Genomic DNA, 22494 nt, shown 5'->3' on the forward strand with positions numbered 1-22494 from the left:
GTGCATTTTGTAACTTTTCTGGTGGAAGGTCTGTCAAATGCTTTTCTCTGTGGTGATGTTATTTGTCTGGAATGTTTCACAGTATGGTATTAAACTTTCTATCTTCCTGGAGATCAAACCAGGCCAAGTTACAAGTCAGAGCTGTGGAGAGGCGACCCCGCTCACAGTTAGAATGGCTATTTTTCTAGGTATTTTGAGCTATTGTAATGTAATAAATGTAAGGTTGAGCTGTTTAATGTCTTACTGTGGAACATTCCATGCTGAGCAATGACATCTCCATTGAAACAAGCAGGTGATGGACACTCCACCAGAAACAGTTACGCAATGCACCTTTAATATTAATAAATGCCTGTGTGATTTGCAAATGCTGCTAACCAGATAGATTCCATTAACCATTTGTGAGACCTCCCAGTTGTATTTGGCTAACTACAGAGGCTAACATTTACTTCTACTGCTTCTAAATGAAAGCATGACCATAGACTGTAGGCTGTAGATAAGTCTAATTAGCATGGCATACCTGGGTGGGCATGTTTTGCAGGAGGTCGACATGGAAGTAGGCTATGGAGATTGATCTTCCAACCAGATGGGACCACTGACTGTATAAAGAATAAAGATAAATTCTCTTTAGGTGGGACAGGACTGAAAATACAGTGTAGCAGTGGCCGAAACTTGGGCTATGCTGCCATCTAGTGTGGAGCAGCGCCCATTGTGAGTTGTTTTTTTTAATACAGAACTTGGCCATACATTTAGCACAGTCTAGTTCTGTTTCTGAACGCGAAAAAACTGCAGCATTTTGTAAATTAGCATTAAAAATTTATTGAATTTAGGCTGTTTGCGGGCAGTAAGACTGGTCTAAGTTTGTTGTTTACTTTTAGTTTTGTAATAATTGAATTAGATCTTACTATATGAATAAGTTGTACATAAATACTCAAATCCACAGACAAGATCTCACCTTAAACATTTTTATTGAATTTGGCTTTTTGCCAGATGAAGGCCTGCTCTGCTTTCGTTCATTCGAGGCTCTTTCAATATAAAGGTTTTTCTCCTTTCGGCACAGTTTGACGCATTATTGACTCTAGCAGGCGGCAGAGACATGCTTTTATTGTGAAGGTAAAGGGAGGCTGGTACATTGCTTAGTCATGGTGAGATACGGCTTTCCCCTCCTTCTTTCCTTCCTCTGTGGCGGACAGCTCGGCAAACTGCGATGGACGATCTGAGTTAGATTTCGTGAGTCTCTTTTGTTCCACGTTCAGTGTCATTACTATTTAAAACATTACGCACTATCATTACCTTATAATTACAGCCGTACACCGGGTATGTTTGTAGTCTTCTAATCATCGGGTAGGCGTACTAGTAGTAGCCTATTTCTATTATTAGGGGGTGTTTTGCTGTCAGCTTTATTTCCGACACCTTTATTCTCGAGAGTGCCACTTGTTTGTCATAAAAACTTGAGTGATATTTACTCGTAAGCAAAGGCATCAGGTTATTACCGCGCTGCAGATTTGGACAGTAGCGCAGCTAACAATTGTTGGCTCTAACGCGGCTTATTATTTTGCCTTCATATCTTAAAATAATGTCTGCACTATTGTGGAGAGTTACACAGTGAGTCTTGAGTCTTGAAGGGCGCCAATTCTTCCAAGCAAGTTTATGTAAGCAGCTACTGCCCTCTGGGTCATGTTTTGGTTGGAGAGGTTACTTCTAGCACCTTCAGAGTGAGTCACCCTTTTAACTGGGTTTGTTTCACTTTGAGTGGAAGGATTAATCTTTTTTGTGACAGGAATTTCTTTAAGTGTTGTTTGTTTAATTTTTTTGCTTATGTATGTAACCACAATCCCTCTAAAAAAAAAAAGTATCCAGTATTCTGAGGGAAGTAGCCTAATTATGCAACTCCTAGAAGTATTCACGGTAAATTCAATTAGTGTTGAGTATAATATATACAAAGCTACCAGTATCTCTCCACCTCTTTCCAAATGCCTCTCCAGGGAATTTCTGAATTATACCTATTGTGCTGAATAAGTAAAATTTGATTTGATAACTATAACTTTGTGCACTGATCAGTGGCTAATGTTTGTTTTTAGTCGTCTAACTGTACCCCATCTAAGGCTTGCTGTGGCTCTTATATATACTCAGTTTCTTTTCTTTAGACCACAAAAATTAGTAGCTCTTTAGTGTTTTCATCCCGTAAAGGTAGCTCACCGGAGTAAAAAGGTTGGAAACCCCTGTTCTAAAGTAATTTTGGACTCGCCTGTGTGTCAGTTTTGAATTTGCTGAGGACAAGTTGTGCAATATGTTCTATGAAACTATTTCACCCAGAAACCTGGAGCGAAAGCCACGGCAGTAAATCAAAGTTAGATCAGTCTGTGCTTTGTGTTACAATGGGCATAAATAAGGACAGACTTCCTGCTATTTTCTAATATGTAGACAATTTAATAGTTGGTACTAGTTTGTGAGGCATTTCTGTGTGTTCAGCTTATGACTAAGCTCAACTATTGAACTTCCTTATCATAACTGATGGTAATGATAACTCGTGGGCTCCAGATGTAGGATATAAGTTGTTATATAACTGTTATGTCAACCCATCACTGTTGCTGAATAACCCTGACTCATACTGACCACTGTGCTTGAGTGGTCTGGCTCTTTTTTAGAGAAACATAATCTACTTTTTCATTAGCTTTGTTTTGGATACATCAGTGCTGTACTCCTCAGTGACATCATCACCAATACAAGCTTTCACACAAATGAAACTTCATTGTTGCCCAACATTTGTGGAACCATGATTGGTACAGGAAAAGAGGACAAAAATAAAGGAAGTTGATGTAAAGTGTAAACTCACCCAGCTCATATCAGACCATGAATGCCAGTTTGATGATGACACAGTCCTGATTTCCACTTGATACAATTTGTTCCTCATACTCTGAAACCAAAAATAAAATGTATAGATTTTTCAATCTATTTCATTCCTTCATTTTTACTGGACTGTACACTGTGCCTACATAATAAAATTAATTTATTTGAATTGATGTTTCTCAACTTTGTTCCTCTCTCTTTGCAGTTGTTATCTGAACCAACTTCTGACTCGTAAACACAACTCTGTGAACAAATTCCTCGGCTGGTAACCTCGAGTAAGGTATCCTCTTCCACATTTGGCACGTGACCCTTTTTCACGGAGGAGTCAACAGACTCCTCTACCTCCTCCACAGTGTCCTTCATACTGCTCAAGACCATAACTCTTATGTTTTATCTCTTCAGAGAAGTTTAGGAAGATGTTTTTATAACTATGTTGGAACTGCTCTTGGCCACAAAGCCATGACTGGAAACTACCATGGATCCCTTCGGTAATGCCATAGTAATCACTGACTGGACTGTCTTGAACAGAACAAGGAAATGCTAATTGCCACATAAACAGGGAGTTTCATCAGGTGTGACTTTGCTTTCTGCCAGGCTCTTTTTATTTTCATAGTTTTAGCCAGTGCATGGTGCAAAGATGGCCTGCTGCACATCTCTCTGTTGTTGAGGTGGACACTTCATCGGTGGAGAAAGAGTAGGTCATGACACAGTGCCTGACAGAATGCAAAGCGCTGGTGACTCCGTCCACGCGCAATGGCCACCGTGTGTTCAGCTACACTCTGGAGAGCCACACAGCCGCTGCCTTCGGCATCATGAACGAGCTGCGCCTGGAGCGGCAGCTGTGTGACGTGACGCTGCGTGTGAGATACAAAGACCTGGAGGCTGTGGACTTTGTGGCTCATAAAGTGGTGCTGGCTTCATCCTCTCCAGTGTTCAGAGCCATGTTCACCAATGGTCTGAAGGAGTGTGGCATGGAGGTGGTGCCCATCGAAGGCATTCATCCTAAGGTTAGTCCATTCTGACCTTTTAAACTATCTTTTATTTCAGATTTTTTAATAATAATACAAATGTATATTGTACAATAGCACAAAAAGAGGTATTACAATTAAATGCTTTTGTTGTCATTTTCCATGACTTAAAAATTATAATAGAATTTTTTAAGGAAATTAAGAAGCAAAACAACAGATCAGTGTAGACTTTTTGAATTAATTCAAATGACCGTACTGTTCAATAGCCTCTCTCTGTACTTAGTGTTTTCTTTCATCCCCAGGTCATGGATCGACTCATTGAGTTTGCCTACACAGCCAGCATCTCCGTTGGGGAGAAGTGTGTGATCCATGTTATGAATGGGGCTGTTATGTACCAGATTGACTGTGTGGTCAAGGCCTGCTGTGATTTCCTGGTTCAGCAACTTGATCCCAGCAATGCTATCGGTATCGCTAACTTTGCCGAACAGATTGGCTGTACAGAGCTTCACCAGAAGGCCCGTGAATACATCTATTTGAACTTCAGTCAGGTAAGGAACTAGATTTTAAGGTTTAAACACAAACAGCATATGGTAAAAATTATCCAAATGTGTTTTTAACTGTTGTTTAAGTAATAACAGAACAGCTTTGTAAAAATACAAGTTTAATATTTTGGGCCAACATCGTCAAGTAAATAATTTTATTACTCCAGTTTATAAACCAGAATGGGATATTAGCTGAACTAATATCTTAAAAGCCAATAACTGATCCACCAAATGTTTTAATATCTCCGCTAATACCCAATACCAGTATCATATCAGTGGATCTCTAACACAGATATTGATAAAGATTTAGTTACCGAGGCGATACACATAAACAAAAAGCTTTTACATTTGTGGTTTATGACTTCAATTATTGATCGTTTTCCCTCTCCATGATGATATATTCAACTAGGTCATGAGTCATGAGCAGTGCGTACGTGGATGACCTGTGGTACACTAATACTAAAATGTCTGTCACAGTAAAACTACCAGTGAATGGAACAATTAAACATTTACGCTTGTAACTTGTACTCTGTTGGCTGTTGTGTCGTGTTTGCTATATTTACAGTTACCATCTAACTAACTGTTTTATAACATTTTGTAGGTTGCAACACAGGAAGAATTTTTCAACCTGTCCCACTGCCAGCTGGTTAACCTCATCAGTCGGGATGAGCTGAATGTGCGCTGTGAGTCTGAGGTCTTTCATGCCTGTGTGGCGTGGGTTCGCTACGACCGTGAAAACCGGAAACCGTATGTCCAGGCCTTGCTTCAGGCTGTCCGCTGTCACTCACTGACTCCAAACTTCCTGAAGACCCAGCTACAGTCTCTGGAGTGGGATCCAGAGTGCAAAGACTACCTAGCTCAGATTTTTCAGGACCTCACCCTCCACAAACCCACCAAAGTGATTCCCTGCCGTACACCGAAGGTTCCCCAGCTGATCTATACTGCAGGGGGCTATTTTCGCCAGTCCCTGAGTTACCTGGAAGCGTACAACCCCTGTACGGGAGCATGGCTGAGACTGGCTGATCTGCACGTCCCTCGCAGTGGTCTGGCTGCCTGTGTCATCAGTGGGCTCTTCTATGCTGTGGGAGGAAGAAACAATGCCCCTGACGGTAACATGGACTCCAATGCGCTGGACTGCTACAACCCCATGAACAACTGCTGGCTCCCCTGTGCTCCTATGAGTGTGCCCCGGAACAGAATCGGGGTTGGGGTCATTGATGGCATGCTGTATGCAGTGGGTGGGTCGCATGGATGCATTCATCACAACAGTGTGGAAAGGTTTGTTATTAAAGATGGCCGTTTGCAACACAGTTTAGTTTTGTTATTTGATCATCTAAAACTTCAAATGTCCTTAAATTATTCATAGTTTCAACTGCAGAGCTGCGTTTTCCTGAAATCAGAAGTTACACAATGACAGGAAAATGTGTTATGGTTAATTACAAACAGACCTTTTCAAAGGAGTTTTTGAATTCAAGCTAGAAATTCCCCAGACAACATTCCTCTGCCTCCCCCTTTTTAAAAGATCTGGCATAATATCACACAATATGGTTGGAGTTATACTTGAAATACAGTTTAATTAAGACATTATACAATGATTGCCCTACATCTTGAAGGTGATCAGTTGTCTCACTTTTTGCAGATATGATCCAGAGAAGGATGAGTGGCAGTTGGTGGCCCCCATGTTGACTCGTCGTATTGGTGTTGGGGTAGCGGTCATCAACAGGCTGCTTTATGCTGTTGGGGGGTTCGATGGAGCAAATCGCCTCAGTTCCTGCGAATGCTACAACCCAGAGAGGGACGAGTGGAAGTCTATGGCCTCTATGAACACTGTTCGCTCCGGGGCTGGTAAGCAAAGAATTATAATCATATAAATGCTGTGTGTACATCCCTTCTTCTCTGGTCTTCCCACTAGTCAAAATGCTGTCTTTACTTCTCTTTAGGTGTATGTGCTCTTGGAAATCACATTTTTGTCATGGGAGGTTATGATGGTACTAATCAGTTGAACACAGTGGAGCGCTATGATGTGGAAACTGACACATGGAGCTTTGCTGCCTCCATGAGGCACAGACGCAGTGCTCTGGGAGTCACTGCGCTGCACGGGCGCATTTATGTGTTGGGTGAGTTAAAGTACATGTGTGTGATTTGTTAATGTTGGTATCTATATATGACTGAATTTTACATTTCAACCTGGAGAGACTCAAACAGACACAAAGAGATTGTATTATCTTTATTGAATGAGTTACCTTTGGAAACTAAAACATGGCAGAAGACATTGGGATGAAGGGCGTTTGGGAGATATCTTTCCCCCAGGGCCTGAATGTGGTGGAGGTGGTAGAGGTGAGGCAGGGGAGAGTGGAGAGACGATGAGAGGATGAGAAGCTGAGAAGGGTGGTGGGGAGGAGGTGGGGCACAAACCAAAGCTGTGAGGCACCTGCATTGAGGGTTTTAATTGGGCAGACTCGGCGCCATTTGGACACGAGGAGGTGCGGCGAGCAACGGGGAAGAGTATTTGGAGTGAGGCTAAGGAACAGGTAAACTCCGGAGAAGCAGTGAGGTAAACGGGAGCGAAGTTATGTTTTCTAAGCAGAATTTACATTTTTATTTTAGTTTTCATAAACTGAAATGTGTCCAAAGTGCTGCATAGAGAACACTTAAATTGGTTGACTTCTAGTCTAGAATCTTAAATGCTGTGAAAAAATCTGATTCATTGTTGCTGTTAGTTTAATAATTTCATGTATTTGTTTATTCCAGGAGGTTATGACGGCAACACTTTTTTGGACAGTGTGGAGTGTTATGACCCTGAAAGTGACACCTGGGCAGAAGTGACACACATGACTTCAGGGCGAAGTGGCGTGGGTGTAGCCGTTACCATGGAGCCCTGCCCGAAGGGTCTGTCTCTGAATCAAGCGTCAGACGGTGAATGTGGCGGCTCGTCTCACACCGAAAACTCGGACCACTCCAGTCATGGCTCACACCAGCGGACACACAGACACTCATGAGCCTAGCTCCCACAACTCACTCCGTTTTCAGCATCAAAACATTATCTTTTGGCATGATTTTAAAACAATGCCTCAGTGTTAGTTAGTCAAACCAGACCATTTTCTTTCTCTTTCCCAGTGTTTTACAAGTTAAAATCTACCTAAAGGCAAACATGAGCTATAAGACCATTTCTTAAAACAAGGGTTAGCTGTAACCAGCCCTGCCCCCTTTACAGTGGTCCTGAAAAAAGAATTGTATGTTTAGTGCAAGTCCTTTATGAATAAAAAGGTTTGGGACCACTGGGTTTATAGAAGTTAAATGTCAGTGCAAGTTCTTTAAAAATGGCTCCCTGACTTGATAGGGACATAAGGGCTGTGTCAGTGGAGCCTGGGGGAATTGAAATGTCTTTGTAGCATTTGTCAGTATGGACACTTGTGTTTCAGAGTGCCATAAATAGGCCTGCGTGGGCATTAATCTTGTCAGTATATTGTTCGAAAGAGGTTGGCAAGGCATGAAAGTCTTTTGTGATGATGTGTAACTAATGTGTTTTTGAAATGTGAAATTTAAAAATTTACCTTTTTTTAGGTGATAACTCTGAGTTATTAGTATGTTGAGTGCCAATAGAGGCTGGTTCAGTTTGCTGAACGTCTTCATCCCAATGAACCATTTTTGCACACATTTTATAAACCTCAAAAACAAAAGCAACTGTATAGTGTATACATATTGTATACTAGTGGCAAAGTTGCAAAAGAAGTGTATTTCTAACAGCAGTTTAAGCTACAAAGGTTTCTTAGTGGTTTTTGTACACTGATCCAAGAAGTCTTGTACAGAATTTAAGAACTTTTTTTTATTTATTATTTCAAATCAATGTTTTCTTTTCCAAACTGATCTTAAGTCAACCTTTGTATTGCATTGGACTCTACTGGTGTGTTTTTGAGTAATTTGCATGTGGATGTTTGCAAACCCATTGTTTCAGCATAAAAGACTGGCTTTGTACAAACTGTACAGAAAGGTACAATGACACACTGTAAAGTAAAGATGTAATATTGTACTGAGTTTCATTTGGATATTTACGTTTTCTAATTAAGCTTAGACCACTAGATGGCGCTAAAGAGCTTATAAGTACATGATCCACAGTCTACAATAAAACCATAGACCGTAAAATGTATGGTTTATAAAACATTACATGTAATGCTTTATAAACTGTAGTGTAATTCGTATAACTATCACTCATTCTACGGCAACAAACCTAATAATGAAACATGCTGAAACAGAAGGTGGAGAAGATGAGATGAGGGTGTGGTCATCTGGTTATTTGGCTACCGGTAAAGCCACCCGACAGGTGAATGCCCAATGCCATTATTATGTAATTTCAGAGGAAACCACCGAGACTATGGGGTCTTTGCAATTTGCGCGTGATCCCACAGATCAACCCCATACTTTGTGAATATTAGGCCTAACTTAAAGCCCAAGGCCTTTTACAAGAAACTCAAAGGAAAAGCTCAGAGAAAATAACAAAGGGCACAACGCAATTAAGAAAACTACAGACCGGATAAACCTTGTCATCAAATTCATAAGTATCAGAAAATACATCACACATCCATGCTTAATTGTAGGTAAATGTCGCATTTTTTATGTTTTGGTTTTATTTTGAAAACGACTCTCGGAAGCTGTGCCCGCTCCTGCGCAGGGCTTCACACCGGTGTGCTGCTGTCCCGGGTAAGAAAGGTTTACCTGTGCTCACAGACAACAGCAAATCTTTCCCGGCTCAGGTAAGCGCACCTAGTTACGCCACAGTTTTTTATGAAAGAAATAGGCTGATTCCCTTTTCTCACTTGTGTAAAAAATAGTTTTTGTATTGTGGTATTTAGAATATTTTTTTACATTGTAAATTACTTTCTGTTTAGTGTCCACTTTTCTTGATGATTTCACGCTGTTTTGTGCACTCACTACGATGTTTGTTTCATTCTTTTATATTAATGAATCTTGAGGTTATACTTCTAGTACAAACTTTACTCTTCACCTTATGTTGTTTTGAAAAAAGTTTCACTACTGAGTTCACTGCTACTGAAATGGTGCACTCACATTTTAGTCAAGGGCAAACGTGTCGACGCTGTTAAAAAAAGAAAGAAAGAAAAAAACATCCCTCTGTTATTTCATATAGCTTAACTCTAAAGTTATTCACAGTGATCTTCAGTGGGCTGCAGTATTTAAGCCTCCATCACTCATCTCCCTCTTATCTCTAGGGAAGAGCAGCATCCAGGATGATCCCTGTGGGCGAGTTCAGAAACTTGGGCTCAGAGCAGAACCAAAAGTACAGGGTTCTGAAGCCATGGTGGGACGTGTTCTCCGAGTATCTGTGCCTTGCTATGCTCATGATTGGAGTCTTTGGGTGCACTTTGCAGGTACGTAATAAACTAGATCAGAAGCATCAGATGAAATGTAATAAGACATGTTACAGTATGTATTTACTATACAAAAATACAATTGCCATACAGTGAACAAATAGATTTATTTTATCCATTATATTTTTTCATGCCTAATATTTTATAATGATTATGATGATGATTATTATTATTATTATTATTATTATTATTATTATTATTATTAAATGTGACCAAACCGCCCAGCACATCTCAATTATATTTACTGACAATGACATGAAAGGGCCCATATTACGCTATCTGGTCTATGTTATAATGTTGTTTACTCAACAAAAACATACCTGGAGTTGTGTTTTGTTTTATTTACACAAATTTAACACACAAACCCTACATATTTAAAATGAGTTCTTCTCTTACTCAGAAAACACTCTGTTCCACCCTGTGATGTCATGTGTGTAATTGCTCCACTGTGTTTTTAAAATCCAGACACCTTCGGTCATTTGGATAACTTCAGCCCTGGATTGCCAATCTTTACTGAGTAAAAGTAAAAGGAGCAATTAACTTGAAAAATACCACATGACATCACAAGGTGGAACAGAGCATTTTCAGCTTTGGAGATGTAGACAGATTAATAATAAAGGATTAGCTAAACATGTGTGAATACACAACTCCAGGTGTGTTTCTGACGAGGTAATAACACAAAGCTCACGAGTCAATTTTGTGTAATGTAGGACCTTCAATGCTATTTCTGAATCATAATTTAGCTCTTGTCAGTCATGACATTACAACCTTATTGTTAATAAAGCCATTTTTAAAATAAAGTTAATAAAGCCAATTGTTATTATTGTTCATGATTTTGGTTTTAAAAAAGCAATATTTATGCACATGAAGCATTTGTTTCCTGTTACAGCTATTAAATAACAGCTAATTTTGCAGATCACCCAAGAGAAAATTGCCTGCCTGCCCAGCCACTACACCAGCCCTACACCCAACGCCATTGACTGCAGCCACATCAGAACATATGGAGATAATGACACACTGGAGACCCCTGACAACCCAATCATTGTGGAGGTTCAAGGTCGTAAAAATGGGCTAGACATCCACCAGTATGTGTTTGTGAATGCTTACTGCTACACAAGGTTTGTCCACTGGTTCGCCAAGTTCTTCCCCTACCTTGTTGTCATTCACACAATGGTCTTTATGGTGGCGAGCAGCTTCTGGTTCAAGTTCCCGGGGACCTCTTCTAAATTGAACTTTTCGTCTCCATTCTTGGGAAGTGCTTTGATTCCCCATGGACAACAAGGGCCTTGAGTGAAGTTTCTGAGGAGAGAGGGGAGGAAAAATTGGTGAGTTTGAGAAGGAACACTATTTCCAAAGACCCTTCAGAGAAAAATCGGACAGATGATGAGGAAACCGCAGGTCTTCTTCGCTCCTCATCGGTCAAGTCTAACCCAGAGAGAAAAGCTCCAGAGCCTCAGTCTACCCTCACCGCTTTGGATAAAAAAGAAGGAGAACAAGCTAAAGCACTGTTTGAAAAAGTGAAGAAGTTGCGTACCCATGTGGAGGAAGCGGATCTCTTGTATGTAATGTATGTGCTGCAAACATCACTAAAAGTCTTGAAGTTTCTGTCTGTTATGATCTACACAACAGTCCTAGTTCATAACATTCAGATTGTGGTGCGCTGCAAGGTGCCCCCCGAACTGACAGGTTTTAACATATACTGCTGTAACCATAACAAGGCTCCTCTTTTCTCAAAACTTGCCTACTGCTACATTTGCTTTGTTGGCGTCTATGGTCTTGTTTGTATCTACACTCTTTACTGGCTCTTCCATCGCCCCCTAAAAGAGTACTCGTTTGAGCAGGTCCGATTTGAGACTGGCATTAGTGACATACCCGATGTGAAAAATGACTTTGCCTTCTTGCTTCATCTTGTCGATCAGTATGACTCTCTGTACTCCAAAAGGTTTGCAGTTTTTTTGTCTGAAGTCAGTGAGAGCCGCTTGTACCATCTCAACCTCAACTATGAGTGGACGGCAAAAAAGTTACGCACACGTCTTGCCAAGAACTCAAGTAACCGGCTTGAACTGCATTTGTTAATGTTGTCCGGACTTCCTGACACAGTCTTTGAGCTTAATGAGGTGGAAGCTCTCAAACTGGAACAAGTAAAAAATGTCACCTTTCCTCCCAGTGTGGCTAAGTTGGATTCTCTACAAGAGCTGTCACTGATCTACTGCCCTGCAAAACTCCAACTACCTGCAATGAACTTTTTCAAAGAGCATTTAAAAGTGCTTCGTTTGGCCTTTGAAAGTGTGGAGGAGCTGCCTTTGTGGATGTACTCTTTGCATGATCTAGAGGAGTTGCACCTAAACGGTCCATTAAGCAATGAAGTGTCTCGGAGTACAAGTCTGGACAGCCTGAGAGATCTGAAATCGCTAAGAGTCCTCAGTCTTCGTTGTAACTTGACCAAAATTCCGACTAGTGTTGGAGATGTGGCATTACAACTGCAGCGTTTAAGCATCCACAATGAAGGGGGCAAGCTCCAGGCGTTAAGCAGTCTCAAGAAGCTAACTAGTCTCATGTCACTAGAGTTGGTTAGCTGTGGTTTGGAGCGTATCCCCAGTGCCATTTTTAGCCTGGCTAATCTCCACGAGCTAGACCTGAAAGAAAACAGACTCACAACTGTGGAGGAAATTCTCAGTTTACAACATTGCCAGCGTTTAACCACACTCAGATTGTGGCATAACAAAATCACATACATCCCAGATCACATTAGTAAGCTGCACTCTCTGGAGGTTTTGGATGTCAGCTGGAACAAGATCCGAAAACTTCCCTCTCGACTTTTTTATTGCACCAAGCTTCGGCATCTAGATGTGTCACACAACCAGCTCACCTCGCTACCCTCAGAGGTGGGCATCCTTCAAGGGCTTCAGTTCTTCTCCGCTGCTTTTAACTCTTTAGAGAGCCTTCCAGAAGAGCTGTACTCATGTAAAAGACTGAGGACTCTAGCTATAGGGAGCAACTGCCTGTCATATCTCAGTCCTAAGGTGTCCAATCTAACACAGCTTGTGCGGTTAGAGCTTAAAGGAAACCGTTTGGGGGCTCTGCCTGTGGAGCTAAGGGACTGTCCCCAGCTGGCCTTGAGCGCGATCATAGCAGAGGACAGTCTCCTGGAGCAGTTGTCCACAGAGGTAGAGGAAGAGCAGCCGCAAGACGAAGTCAATGGAGATAATATTAGTCAGTGATTCAAATTCAGCCTCTCGTTGGGTTTAATTAAGTTTTACATATGAAACAAAGGGAATTGCATAAGTTTTAAAGTGCGAATCATTTATATTGTTTTGTTACATGTTTTTCTATTGAAAGTGTAACATTTATTTATTTGAAAAGATGTCATGGTTGTAAGCAATCTTAGATATCTGTTATATACGTGTCTTAAAAGGCCCATATTGTGCTATTTTCTGATCTATGTTATCATGTTGTTTCCTCATAACAAACATATCCCAAGTTGTGTTTTGTTTTATTCACACGTTTAATACCCAAACCCTGCATATTTAGGCTGAGTTCTTCTCCCAGACTGAAAACACTCTGTTCCATCTTGTGACGTCATGTGGTAATAAAGGAAAAGCTCCACTGTGTTTTTAAACTCCGATCACCTCCACTAGAATCATTTGGATGATTTCAGCTTGAGAATTGCCACTCTCTACTGGAACAAAGGGAAAAAGTAGCTAGTTAACTTGTTGTTATTTTAACAAGTCCGACCACTCCTCTTTGCTTAACCTGTGGGGCAGGTTTGAAGTGTACAGAAGAGTTGTTCTCATTGCACAGTCTCGAGTTTCTCCCTCAGGCCTGACAAAATCGAACAAAGCTTCCCAGACACAGTATTATGACTGGACAGTGCTGCTTTGTTTACAGATCCTCACATCTGATTTAGTTTTTGGTATTCAACTGAACTTGTTGTTGTTATGTTGTTATTTAGCTGAAATGTAATACTTGAATATTTTTGTTCAAAGTTGTATAGATACTTTATGGTTTGTTTTATATGCTTGTTCTCCTCCTGTGTTTTTGTAAAGACCTACTGTGTCCCATGTCAACTCTAACAGGTTACAGAGCAGGTAGATCATGTCACGACCTGTGTGAAGAGAAAACGTTTGCCAGAGTATCATGGGTGTTGTACCATGGAAATTTCCAACGGCAATCACAGTCACAATGCCAGGTCACTTATTGATAGTTAAATAATTTTGCTGTCAGTGGCTGTGGTGGCTTCAACAATAACAACTAAATAAATGCACATATTTGATAAAAGATGGCCTTTTAACCTACTTTATCATGTGTGTCACTTGGTAATAACTATAAAAACACATGAGTCTGTTTTTAAAATATTCTGTTCACAATTACTCATGACGATTTGACTAGTGTCTGCTCCAGGTTATGCAAGATTCATTTCATTTACAGTAACAAGTACAACTGATACCAGAATTAGTCCCTTGTGCCCTTGAAATGGGCTGTTATGTGCTGTAGTTTTTGGCTTTGGGGGAAAAAAAAAAAAAGAAAGAAACCGAAAAGTGATACAGTTTTCAGTTTGTCAGGTGTGTTTAGGCCTTGTGGTCTGATAAGCGGTCTTCCCCTTTTTGGGTGGTGAAGGAAGAAGTGTCTTTGCTGACTCATGTTCACATACCTGCTTTAGTCTGTCCTGAAGAACAAACATCCAGGAAGTATTCGTGCATGTGAAGACACACCCAGGTTAGTTTGCACTGGAGGTGGTGAGCTCGACCTAGTGGTTGTTTTGGAAAAATATCTCTCTAAGCTAATGTGTACTTTTGCAAATGTTATGAAAAAAATACAGTAGGTTACTTTGTTAAACACATTTAATGAAATGTCCAGCAGGCAAATAGCTGAACTCTATCTCCACAGTAGGCTTGTAAAGTTGGCCTGTTGCTCTCAAGCAAACAAAATACCCATTGTGTCTTGAGATCTGTGTGCACAAACATCAGCAATCTGTGCCACTGTTACCTATAGGCCTTAACAATGCCTCTTTCAGCCTGAGCCTCAGTTCACTTATCTCTTTGACCTTCAGAGCACTTCTCAGGAGGCATTCTTTTGTAGAAGAGCATCTTTCAATATCACCTTGGGTTTAACAATATATTTACTACAATAAACTATAGAGATAATCATTTGTCAGAATAAGAATTTTTAGATTTAACATTATTGTCTTAAAGGTTTGTTGTTAAAGGATTTTTATAAAGGAAACACTATTACAATGTACGGTAGGTGATACAGTCCATGATACACAAACACACATGGTGACTGCAGCTTCCTGAAAATAACACCAACAATATAAATTTCAAAGCGTTTATTTTGTATTCCATCTTCAAATACCAAAGTGAAAATCACTTGTTTAAAAAATCTATATAAATAACATTTTAACAAACACAATAAAGGCTATTTACAAAGTAACAGGAATATTTAATCTATTCCACAAATAAATATTGGTAAAGTTAAGATATGTCTAGTTCAGAGTAACAACTATGCAAAGCAATTGTGCACACCATGTCAAGTTTTGTCAAAATGTAAAAACACAATGGATTAACTGTTACACAATAGTAATACTACACAACAACTATCTACAAATGTGCTCTCCCATGTGCTAGGGAAATGTATAAGGTGCCTAAATTGCACTGTGCAAAAGAGGTGTCCACTGTAGCCACCATCCACTGAAAATAAGCTGCCAAGATAATATGTTCTGTCACATATTAACGCTGAGCCACTATTAACAAAAACACAGCAATTAATTCAAGTCACCAGGATGCGCATGTAAGTTTGAGGGCTAATTGTGGATATGAGCAAAGAGTAGATCTACCATGTCAGGCACACGGGAGGCTCTGGCTACATCTACTGCTGTCTGCCCGCTGTTGTTGGCATGCTTCAAGTCAGACCGAGGCGCAAGAAACGTCACCACGTCTCGATGGCCTTCACGAATAGCAATGTGTATAGGCAAGGCTCCATTATTGTCTGCTACGTTGACAGAAGCCCCATGCTCCACCAGCACCCGCAGTGTGTCCAGAAAACCTGTGCGAGCGGCATCATGGGCTGGTGAGATCCCGTGTTTGTCCTGGAGGTTGGGGTTTGCTCCTTTTTGTAACAGCAGACAGGCAACCTTGGGGTTTCCCATCATCATGACCTGTACATGAAACCACAAGAAACAAAGAGAATCTATGTAACCAGAATGTTAAGAATAGACATAGAAGAATAGTCTAAACAAACCATTTCAAACCCTTGTAAATGCTCCTGCTATAAACCTGTGCAAATGAGTAATCACATAAGCCAAAGGAGTCTAAATAATAATAAAATTTCTATTATTTGGGTATGCACAGTGATTTGATAATACAATAGTTATTTAAAAAAAGTATTTATGGATCCTATGGTTGTACAGGCCATAGGTTAGAGCTATTGTTGTGTGTATGCAAGGCGCTAGACTGAAGGACACAGCAAATTCCAAGTAATTTGTTGTGGTTTAGTTTAAGCACTGTGTTGTAATGTAGGCCATCATCTAGACTAAGGCCTATTTGAATAATAAGTAAAAATTTTATGACATATTTCTCACCTGAAGAGCGGTCCTGCCAAATTCATTGCGAGTGTCAGGATGTACCCGGCATTCGTCCAGCATCCTCTGCACCTCGCTCGTGTTTCCTTTGGCTGCCGCCGCCGTCAAAGCTTTACCGGCATCCATCTGGCTCAGGACCATTCTTCACTGTTTAAGGACACATGTGTAAAATATAAATACGATAGAAGTTAAACTAGCACCCGGTGCTCTGACAATGACAAAGCGGAGAATAAGAACGACATATTTTGCTCATAAACTTGCGGTGGATGACGCCATGATATCGGACTAAGCTATTACTAGCGGAATGCTATTCTCTCTTAAATAATGATAATAGACAGAAACACATTTGTGTTTGGCTGAACGGAACACACACTAGATGGTTGTAAAATTCACGAAGACCTGCGTTTTCTATGAAGAACCGTACAGTAGTGTTACCTTTCAAGTTTATCCGTATTCGCGACGTCGCCAGGATTCGTGACCCGTTGACTCAAAAAAACAGTAGTTTTTGAAACAAAACCAGAGCAAAAAAGTTTATAAACATTAGAAAATACATTTGCGCGCTGAGCTGTGCGCCGCAGTCTCCAGTCTGGCACATACAAACACTGGGGCAAATAGTCGCTGACCAATCACAGCTCGCCTGGGGGGCGTTGTTTCTCCATATTTGGTTAATAAGGCGGGGCTACAACTCGGGTTCTACACTATCACTGTGGCAACAGCAGCTCTGCACCAATCAGAGCGCGCAGCGCAGAAAGCGGGCGATTCATATACGTTGAAGTCTTCAAAGGCAGCTCATTCACATTTCTGACCTTTGGTTTTAGGTCCCCTGAGCCAGACGTGGAAAAAAGGCGGGTGTGCGCTTCATTTGGGCGGAATTTACATACTCTGATGTTATGTTACAGCAAGAATGACTACAATGTTAGAAAAAGAGCTTTATGGTGTTTTTACACATGCACAAACACATACAATCACATAAAATTTACAATAATACACATAATTAGATGTGAAATATTTGTTTTCCTACATTCCAATAGGTCTATTACTATTAAAATCAAACTGCAATAAACGTACACACATAGAGCAGTGAAATGAAATATAAAGACATTCTTTTAATTCAGTTCTTCATTCTATAGTGCAGGGGCCAAAGGCGATTTAGGTGTAGATTCATTACAGTAATTCTACACATTTGTCCGCAACTGATAATCTAGAAAAGAATAAAATATAACATTAGTACAGAATATTTTTTGGTTATTTTGCTGTAGTAGATTACTTATTTAATCATACCTCCACTTTGTGTGATGTAACGAACCCATGGTAAAGCCTGATAGCCACTCTTTTCTATAATCTTCATGTATCTGACCTGCAAGCAAAAAAACAATGCGCATATAAAATAATAGTCTTCTGCCCTTCCCACAATCTACACCCCAAAGATAAACAAAACATATTGTTGAACTTATGACACTGCGTATTTCTCATTCCTCTTTTTTTTTTTCATTATTTTTACCAAAGCCCAACTCCTGTAACTACTGTGTGCAAATGCAGAACCTAAATAAAAATGGCAACAGAAGAGGGCTACCTGTATTCCTGACACTGTAAAGTAGGGGATTTCAAATTTCACTGTTATGGGAGGTTTGCCTTCAAGCTCATCATTCTCCACACTGGGCAGACCAAAATGGGCTCTCATCAGGAACTCCTTGCCCCCCTAAATAATACAAAAGCGTGTACAGTGAATTAAAGCTACATTGTTGTGCATATTATCAAATCAATTTATGTCTCACTTACAGGAAAAGACTTGATGGTCCAAACCACCAGATTCTTCTCTGGGACATATTTGGCGTTTCCTGTGCTGGTTTTAAACTTGGGTGAGTCAGCGTCACTTGGTACTGGTACCCTGACCTCCACATTGTTTGCAACGGACTGCTTTTTAAACTGTCCCTTTGCCTATAAAACACAAAAACATAAACTTTTACCAGTGGTGGAAGATGTGCTAATACAGATAAGCAAAAAAATATTCAAGTAAATGTATCACATGAAAAAAGCAACTTAAGTAAAAGTGTCTGTTTAAAAAAATAAAAAAGTATTTTGTCCATATTTTGAGCTATAAGGCTTCAAATGTATTTATTTTGATTAAGATTTGTGCTGAATTTTGTTCAGTAGAAACAACCGACTCATTTGGCTTTTTTTTTTACCTGTTTTTATGAGTTTATTTTTGTTTCCTCAAATTATGAATGTATTAAAAATAAACTCCTCGGCCCTTTCAACAGCAATACGTCTACTTTTTAGTTCTGTTTCAAAAATGTAGTTCAGTAGAAAGTAGAGATACTATCTCTCAAATATAGTGGAGTATATTTAGATACCTAAAATGTATAAAGTATTTTACTACTTTTACTTCATTACCTTCCACCACTGACTGTTACACACAATACGGGACTATTAGATTTTTTTCTATATTTTCTTTTTTTTATTTCTGTAATAAAAAACTGAGAATTGACTGTACCTTGACCATGATTTCCACTCTACTGTGAGAAAACTTTTCAATGACTGATTCAATCCATATTAATGGCTTCACCTGAAATGAAAATTACTATTATACGGTTGTAATATTTTGAATACCCATAGTTGTAAAAAATTGAATTGAACTAACATGTGTATTAATGCGGTAGGACATAAGTTCAGACTCTCCATCTGGAGGAATAAAGGAAATTGTGCGGTCACTTTCAAACCGTGACAGTCGCACACACTGGTGAAACTTCACATCTTCCATCATCACAGTCTTTCCTTTGTCTCCTGTCAACAAACAAATCATTAAACCATAATTAAAATACCACTGCATACATAAGACCAGGGTGGAAACAACTTACGTCCAGTCAAGGCAAAAAGCACTCTGTCATTGAGCCCTAGCCTTAGCTCAGGCATCCCAGACAACATGGTCTTTAGTTTGATGCTGCCCACAATGTCACTGCTCATCACACTGCCATTTGCATTCACCTAAACAAATCAATGGAACAATATCATAATATGTTAACAATTAAAAATGAAAATATGATCCCTGCTAGATTCAAGTACACAAAGAGTCTATAGTTCTTTATTTGTCATTGTATATCCAAGTTGTATAGCAAAATTACGTGGCTCAGATGGATGGTTTTACATTTCAGAGATTATTCAAAGAAATTAAAATCTAAAAATGTTGCAACAGCAATTGCAAATTTGCTACAAAACAAGCAACTGAATCCCACAATTAGAGCATCTACAATAGAAAGTAGGCCTATTCACATATTTCCTGTTTCCTATTTGACATTTTTCACCATAAAAAAGATATTTTATGTAGGTAGTTTATTTTTGTACCAATACTTACCAGTACATTGATGGATTCGATGACATCAATAAACACCTCATTCTTTTTGTATTTTATGCCCTCCGACCTCCAAGAGACTGCATTAGTGACAGTAGTAGGAACTTTGCTCTTTGCAACCTCAAGCTTTGCACCTTCTTGTGTAATATATCTGAAATGTAGACACAACGGAGTTAAATGAATTAGGCATGTCATTTCTAGTTTAAACCATAATTTGTTATTTGTTTTCATCCGTGTTACTCACTCCTGTAGTATTTTGCTGTCAGTCGTCTGTGGGAAGCCAAAATCCATCAGCTCATCCAGAAGCTCGTACACAACCACAAAATTGTCCTGAATGCTCTCCTCTTCCAGTTCTTTAAAGTACTCTGTGAACACCTACAGATTGCACAATAATGAGTCTAATTGCTTCTGACAACAGTCACGCAGCATGACTTACCTCAACGAGTTTGTAGAGAAATGAATACACAAGGGAGGCGTTGGAGTTTTTGTTTGTTGTAGCCACCACTGGCAGACCATGTTAAGGTGAACATTTGCAAATTTTCTTTCTCCCTAAATGTTAAATTATTCTTAAGATGTTCATAAAAGAGGATACAGTAGAGATTGGTGTGTTTGATCCACATAAAGTGAACGTTTCCATGTGACAGCACCGGACAGAGGAGCCCTTCCTCTTCATGCTGCATGAGTAATGGTATGAAGTGGTCAATCTCAGCCATATCCACATCTCCTTTGTAGTTTCTGCAGATCAGCACCTGTTTACAGTGAAAAAAACAATGAAGCTTTAAGTCTACACAAAGGCATAATCAGTGTTGGGAAGTAATTGAACACCTCTGAGTCCCTGTATTCTGGTACAGTTACTTTTTCATTTGGTGGTATTCAGAATACAGTCACTTTTCTGAATTAAAAGGCTTTGAATGCCACAGTATTAGTAAGGAAAAAAGAGAACACAGCTCTTTTGGTGAATGCATGTGCAATTTTCATCTTAATAAGGCATAAATTAAAGGATAACAAACAGAGCAACATAAAATAAAGCTGTCTGTAATTATGTCATTTGTCTATTTTTTTTTTCTTTACAATATAATATAATGCAGCTATAGTATTTTTGGAATACATTACAAAATACATTCAGATATTCAGTATAGTGTAATTAACTAAGTATTCTTCCCATCGCTAAGCATAATAACATAGTAATAACAGCTGACATAATGGCACTGAAGTCTACAGTTTCTGTTTACTTCAGCCACAAAGACCTCCTTTGTTTAAACCACCTTCCTTTGTCAAACAGTGCTTTTTGCTGGTTGTCTATGATTGCTTTTTAAAAAAGTATCACCAGAGGATGACTACATGCTGAAATATGCCCGAGAAAAGGTCAACTGGAAGCCATGTTGCCAACAAATTATCTTTGTGTGTTTATATGCGTCACGTAGGCCTATAGGCGTGTAATAAATTGTACCACGTGGTGGTTCATTAGTTAATAATTGTGTGGTAAGCTACAGAGTTAATGATAAGCTCAAGCATCTACAGTAAAGGGCCATGAAAAACTATATATTTTGTGTTAAAAGTAGGCAGACCGGAAGTAGACATTAAAAAACGACCAATGAATGAAACTGACGCACTGAGCTGATTAATGTTTAACAGGCAGAGAGCAGAGTCATTAAAGTTTAAAGTTAAAACAACATTTAAATATTACAGCCAAATGATACAAACAATCCTTCCAAAGTGACACAAAGTACTACAAAATATCAGCTAAACATTATTCGTGCGTCGTCAGGTAGCAAGTGCGTTACCTTCCCCTTCAGGTCCAGCACAAAAATAGCTGAGGCAGACATCGTGTTTGCAGAATGTGTCCACAGTCCGCACGTTTAGAAATCGATGAATTAACCTTCACTCAGAACTTTCAGTAAGAGTATATAATGTATCCATATATTATATACTATTATTATTTATCCGTAACTTCCGTAAGTATCGCGCAGGGTCTAGGGCGTCTGTTCCTGAAGCAGCGGTGACGTCACGACGCCCAGGTAAAACATTCACCAAAGGACAGCTCACCTGAACAAGTGGTGTAATACCCAGTTTACCCACAATGGGGCAGCAGAGATCCAGAAATGAAATAAGGCAAACGGTCGTTTTGCTTTTGCTTGTGAGGGGATTGTCCATAGGCGTGCGACTTTTATTTACAAATGAAATTGGGCCAGCTAATGTAACTTGTAGGCCTAAGGTATAACAATATAATGGATAATATTTGAAGAAGCTCTGCATTGTTAAAGACTTTCTTTCTCCTGCATGCCTGTCACTAGTCACGTGCGTTTGTGTTCTTTAATCCATAAAGCTCAAGCACATGAACATACAAACCCTGTTGCTCAGATTTAGTTCTCCTTTACATAGCTTCTTATCAGCCATGTGGAGTGATAAACTGATTAAAATAATCAGTAATAACAGTTGTAAACCCTGGTGAAGAGCATGTGTTTTTCGTGTTATAATGCAGTTAAATCTAACACAGCACAAAAAATCACATTTAACATGCAATGCACCAAATAGAACCCAAATAGAACTCTATCAAATACTTTTTGTTCACAGTCCACAGTGTAAATGGAATAGTTTTATAGGTTTAAACACAATATCTCTAACTGTATCAATTTATGTGAGTTGCTGCTCTCAGGGTCACAAAGGCCAAGCTCAGTATGCAGTATCTACAAAAAAAAAAAGAGAAATTAAATTCTGTCAACTGGACAAAAATGTTTGACTGAAGACATTTCATAGCTCATCCAATCTGCTTCTTCAGTTCTGGATCTACAGAAACAGATACTGGTGAGACGTTTTGTGATGCACT

General features: G+C 39.5%; 4 protein-coding genes across 7 annotated transcripts; 2 read left to right on the top strand and 2 right to left on the bottom strand.

Moving 5' to 3' along the window:
* Positions 1 to 1114: 1114 nt before the first annotated feature.
* On the top strand, positions 1115 to 8387 carry keap1b (kelch-like ECH-associated protein 1b). Of its 4 annotated transcripts, none has more exons than XM_055157791.1 (8): positions 1115 to 1227; positions 3053 to 3127; positions 3250 to 3854; positions 4118 to 4363; positions 4959 to 5635; positions 5997 to 6202; positions 6298 to 6474; positions 7109 to 8387. In XM_055157791.1, the coding sequence occupies exons 3-8, from the start codon at positions 3549 to 3551 to the stop codon at positions 7354 to 7356; spliced, it is 1860 nt and encodes a 619-aa protein (XP_055013766.1). In that variant the 5' UTR covers positions 1115 to 1227; positions 3053 to 3127; positions 3250 to 3548; the 3' UTR covers positions 7357 to 8387. The 4 variants fall into 4 exon arrangements, with proteins under 4 accessions (XP_055013766.1, XP_055013765.1, XP_055013767.1 ...); XM_055157792.1 differs by lacking the exon at positions 1115 to 1227 and adding an exon at positions 1234 to 1712; XM_055157793.1 differs by lacking the exon at positions 1115 to 1227 and adding an exon at positions 1298 to 1314.
* Positions 8388 to 8531: 144 nt separating this feature from the next.
* si:zfos-323e3.4 (volume-regulated anion channel subunit LRRC8C) lies at positions 8532 to 15072 on the top strand. The gene is given in 4 exon segments (XM_020938496.2): positions 8532 to 9108; positions 9583 to 9741; positions 10657 to 10966; positions 10969 to 15072. Coding segments are annotated over 4 exon segments (2601 nt in total). The 5' UTR covers positions 8532 to 8970; the 3' UTR covers positions 12963 to 15072.
* A 101-nt stretch (positions 15073 to 15173) lies between these two features.
* cdkn2d (cyclin-dependent kinase inhibitor 2D (p19, inhibits CDK4)) lies at positions 15174 to 16928 on the bottom strand. The gene is made up of 3 exons (XM_055157794.1): positions 16754 to 16928; positions 16319 to 16465; positions 15174 to 15895 (listed from the first exon to the last, which is right to left on the bottom strand). The coding sequence occupies exons 2-3, from the start codon at positions 16457 to 16459 to the stop codon at positions 15542 to 15544; spliced, it is 495 nt and encodes a 164-aa protein (XP_055013769.1). The 5' UTR covers positions 16460 to 16465; positions 16754 to 16928; the 3' UTR covers positions 15174 to 15541.
* Positions 16929 to 17312: 384 nt separating this feature from the next.
* On the bottom strand, positions 17313 to 21652 carry ap1m2 (adaptor related protein complex 1 subunit mu 2). The gene is made up of 12 exons (XM_020938499.2): positions 21452 to 21652; positions 20260 to 20416; positions 20104 to 20171; positions 19912 to 20042; positions 19671 to 19818; positions 19177 to 19303; positions 18960 to 19102; positions 18813 to 18884; positions 18098 to 18256; positions 17892 to 18017; positions 17600 to 17675; positions 17313 to 17519 (listed from the first exon to the last, which is right to left on the bottom strand). Exons 1-12 carry the CDS (start codon positions 21491 to 21493, stop codon positions 17494 to 17496), a joined length of 1275 nt encoding a protein of 424 aa, XP_020794158.1. The 5' UTR covers positions 21494 to 21652; the 3' UTR covers positions 17313 to 17493.
* Positions 21653 to 22494: the final 842 nt, after the last annotated feature.

The sequence above is a fragment of the Boleophthalmus pectinirostris genome, unplaced genomic scaffold (assembly GCF_026225935.1).
Source record: "Boleophthalmus pectinirostris isolate CB_2022bp ecotype Guang Dong unplaced genomic scaffold, ASM2622593v1 HiC_scaffold_22, whole genome shotgun sequence".
Taxonomy (NCBI): domain Eukaryota; kingdom Metazoa; phylum Chordata; class Actinopteri; order Gobiiformes; family Gobiidae; genus Boleophthalmus; species Boleophthalmus pectinirostris.

Coding starts and splice junctions, on each gene's coding strand:
- ap1m2 (XM_020938499.2), bottom strand. CDS start 21,493: ATGTCTGCCTCAGCTATTTTTGTGCTGGACCTGAAGGGGAAG. Junction 18,885..18,959: donor CCTACCGCATTAATACACAT/GTTAGTTCAATT, acceptor TTTTCATTTCAG/GTGAAGCCATTAATATGGAT. Junction 18,018..18,097: donor GGACCATCAAGTCTTTTCCT/GTAAGTGAGACA, acceptor TGTATTATTTAG/GGGGGCAAGGAGTTCCTGAT.
- keap1b (XM_055157790.1), top strand. CDS start 3,549: ATGACACAGTGCCTGACAGAATGCAAAGCGCTGGTGACTCCGTCCACG. Junction 4,364..4,958: donor TCTATTTGAACTTCAGTCAG/GTAAGGAACTAG, acceptor AACATTTTGTAG/GTTGCAACACAGGAAGAATT. Junction 6,203..6,297: donor CACTGTTCGCTCCGGGGCTG/GTAAGCAAAGAA, acceptor ACTTCTCTTTAG/GTGTATGTGCTCTTGGAAAT.
- cdkn2d (XM_055157794.1), bottom strand. CDS start 16,459: ATGGTCCTGAGCCAGATGGATGCCGGTAAAGCTTTGACGGCGGCGGCA. Junction 15,896..16,318: donor TTGGCAGGACCGCTCTTCAG/GTGAGAAATATG, acceptor TTTCATGTACAG/GTCATGATGATGGGAAACCC.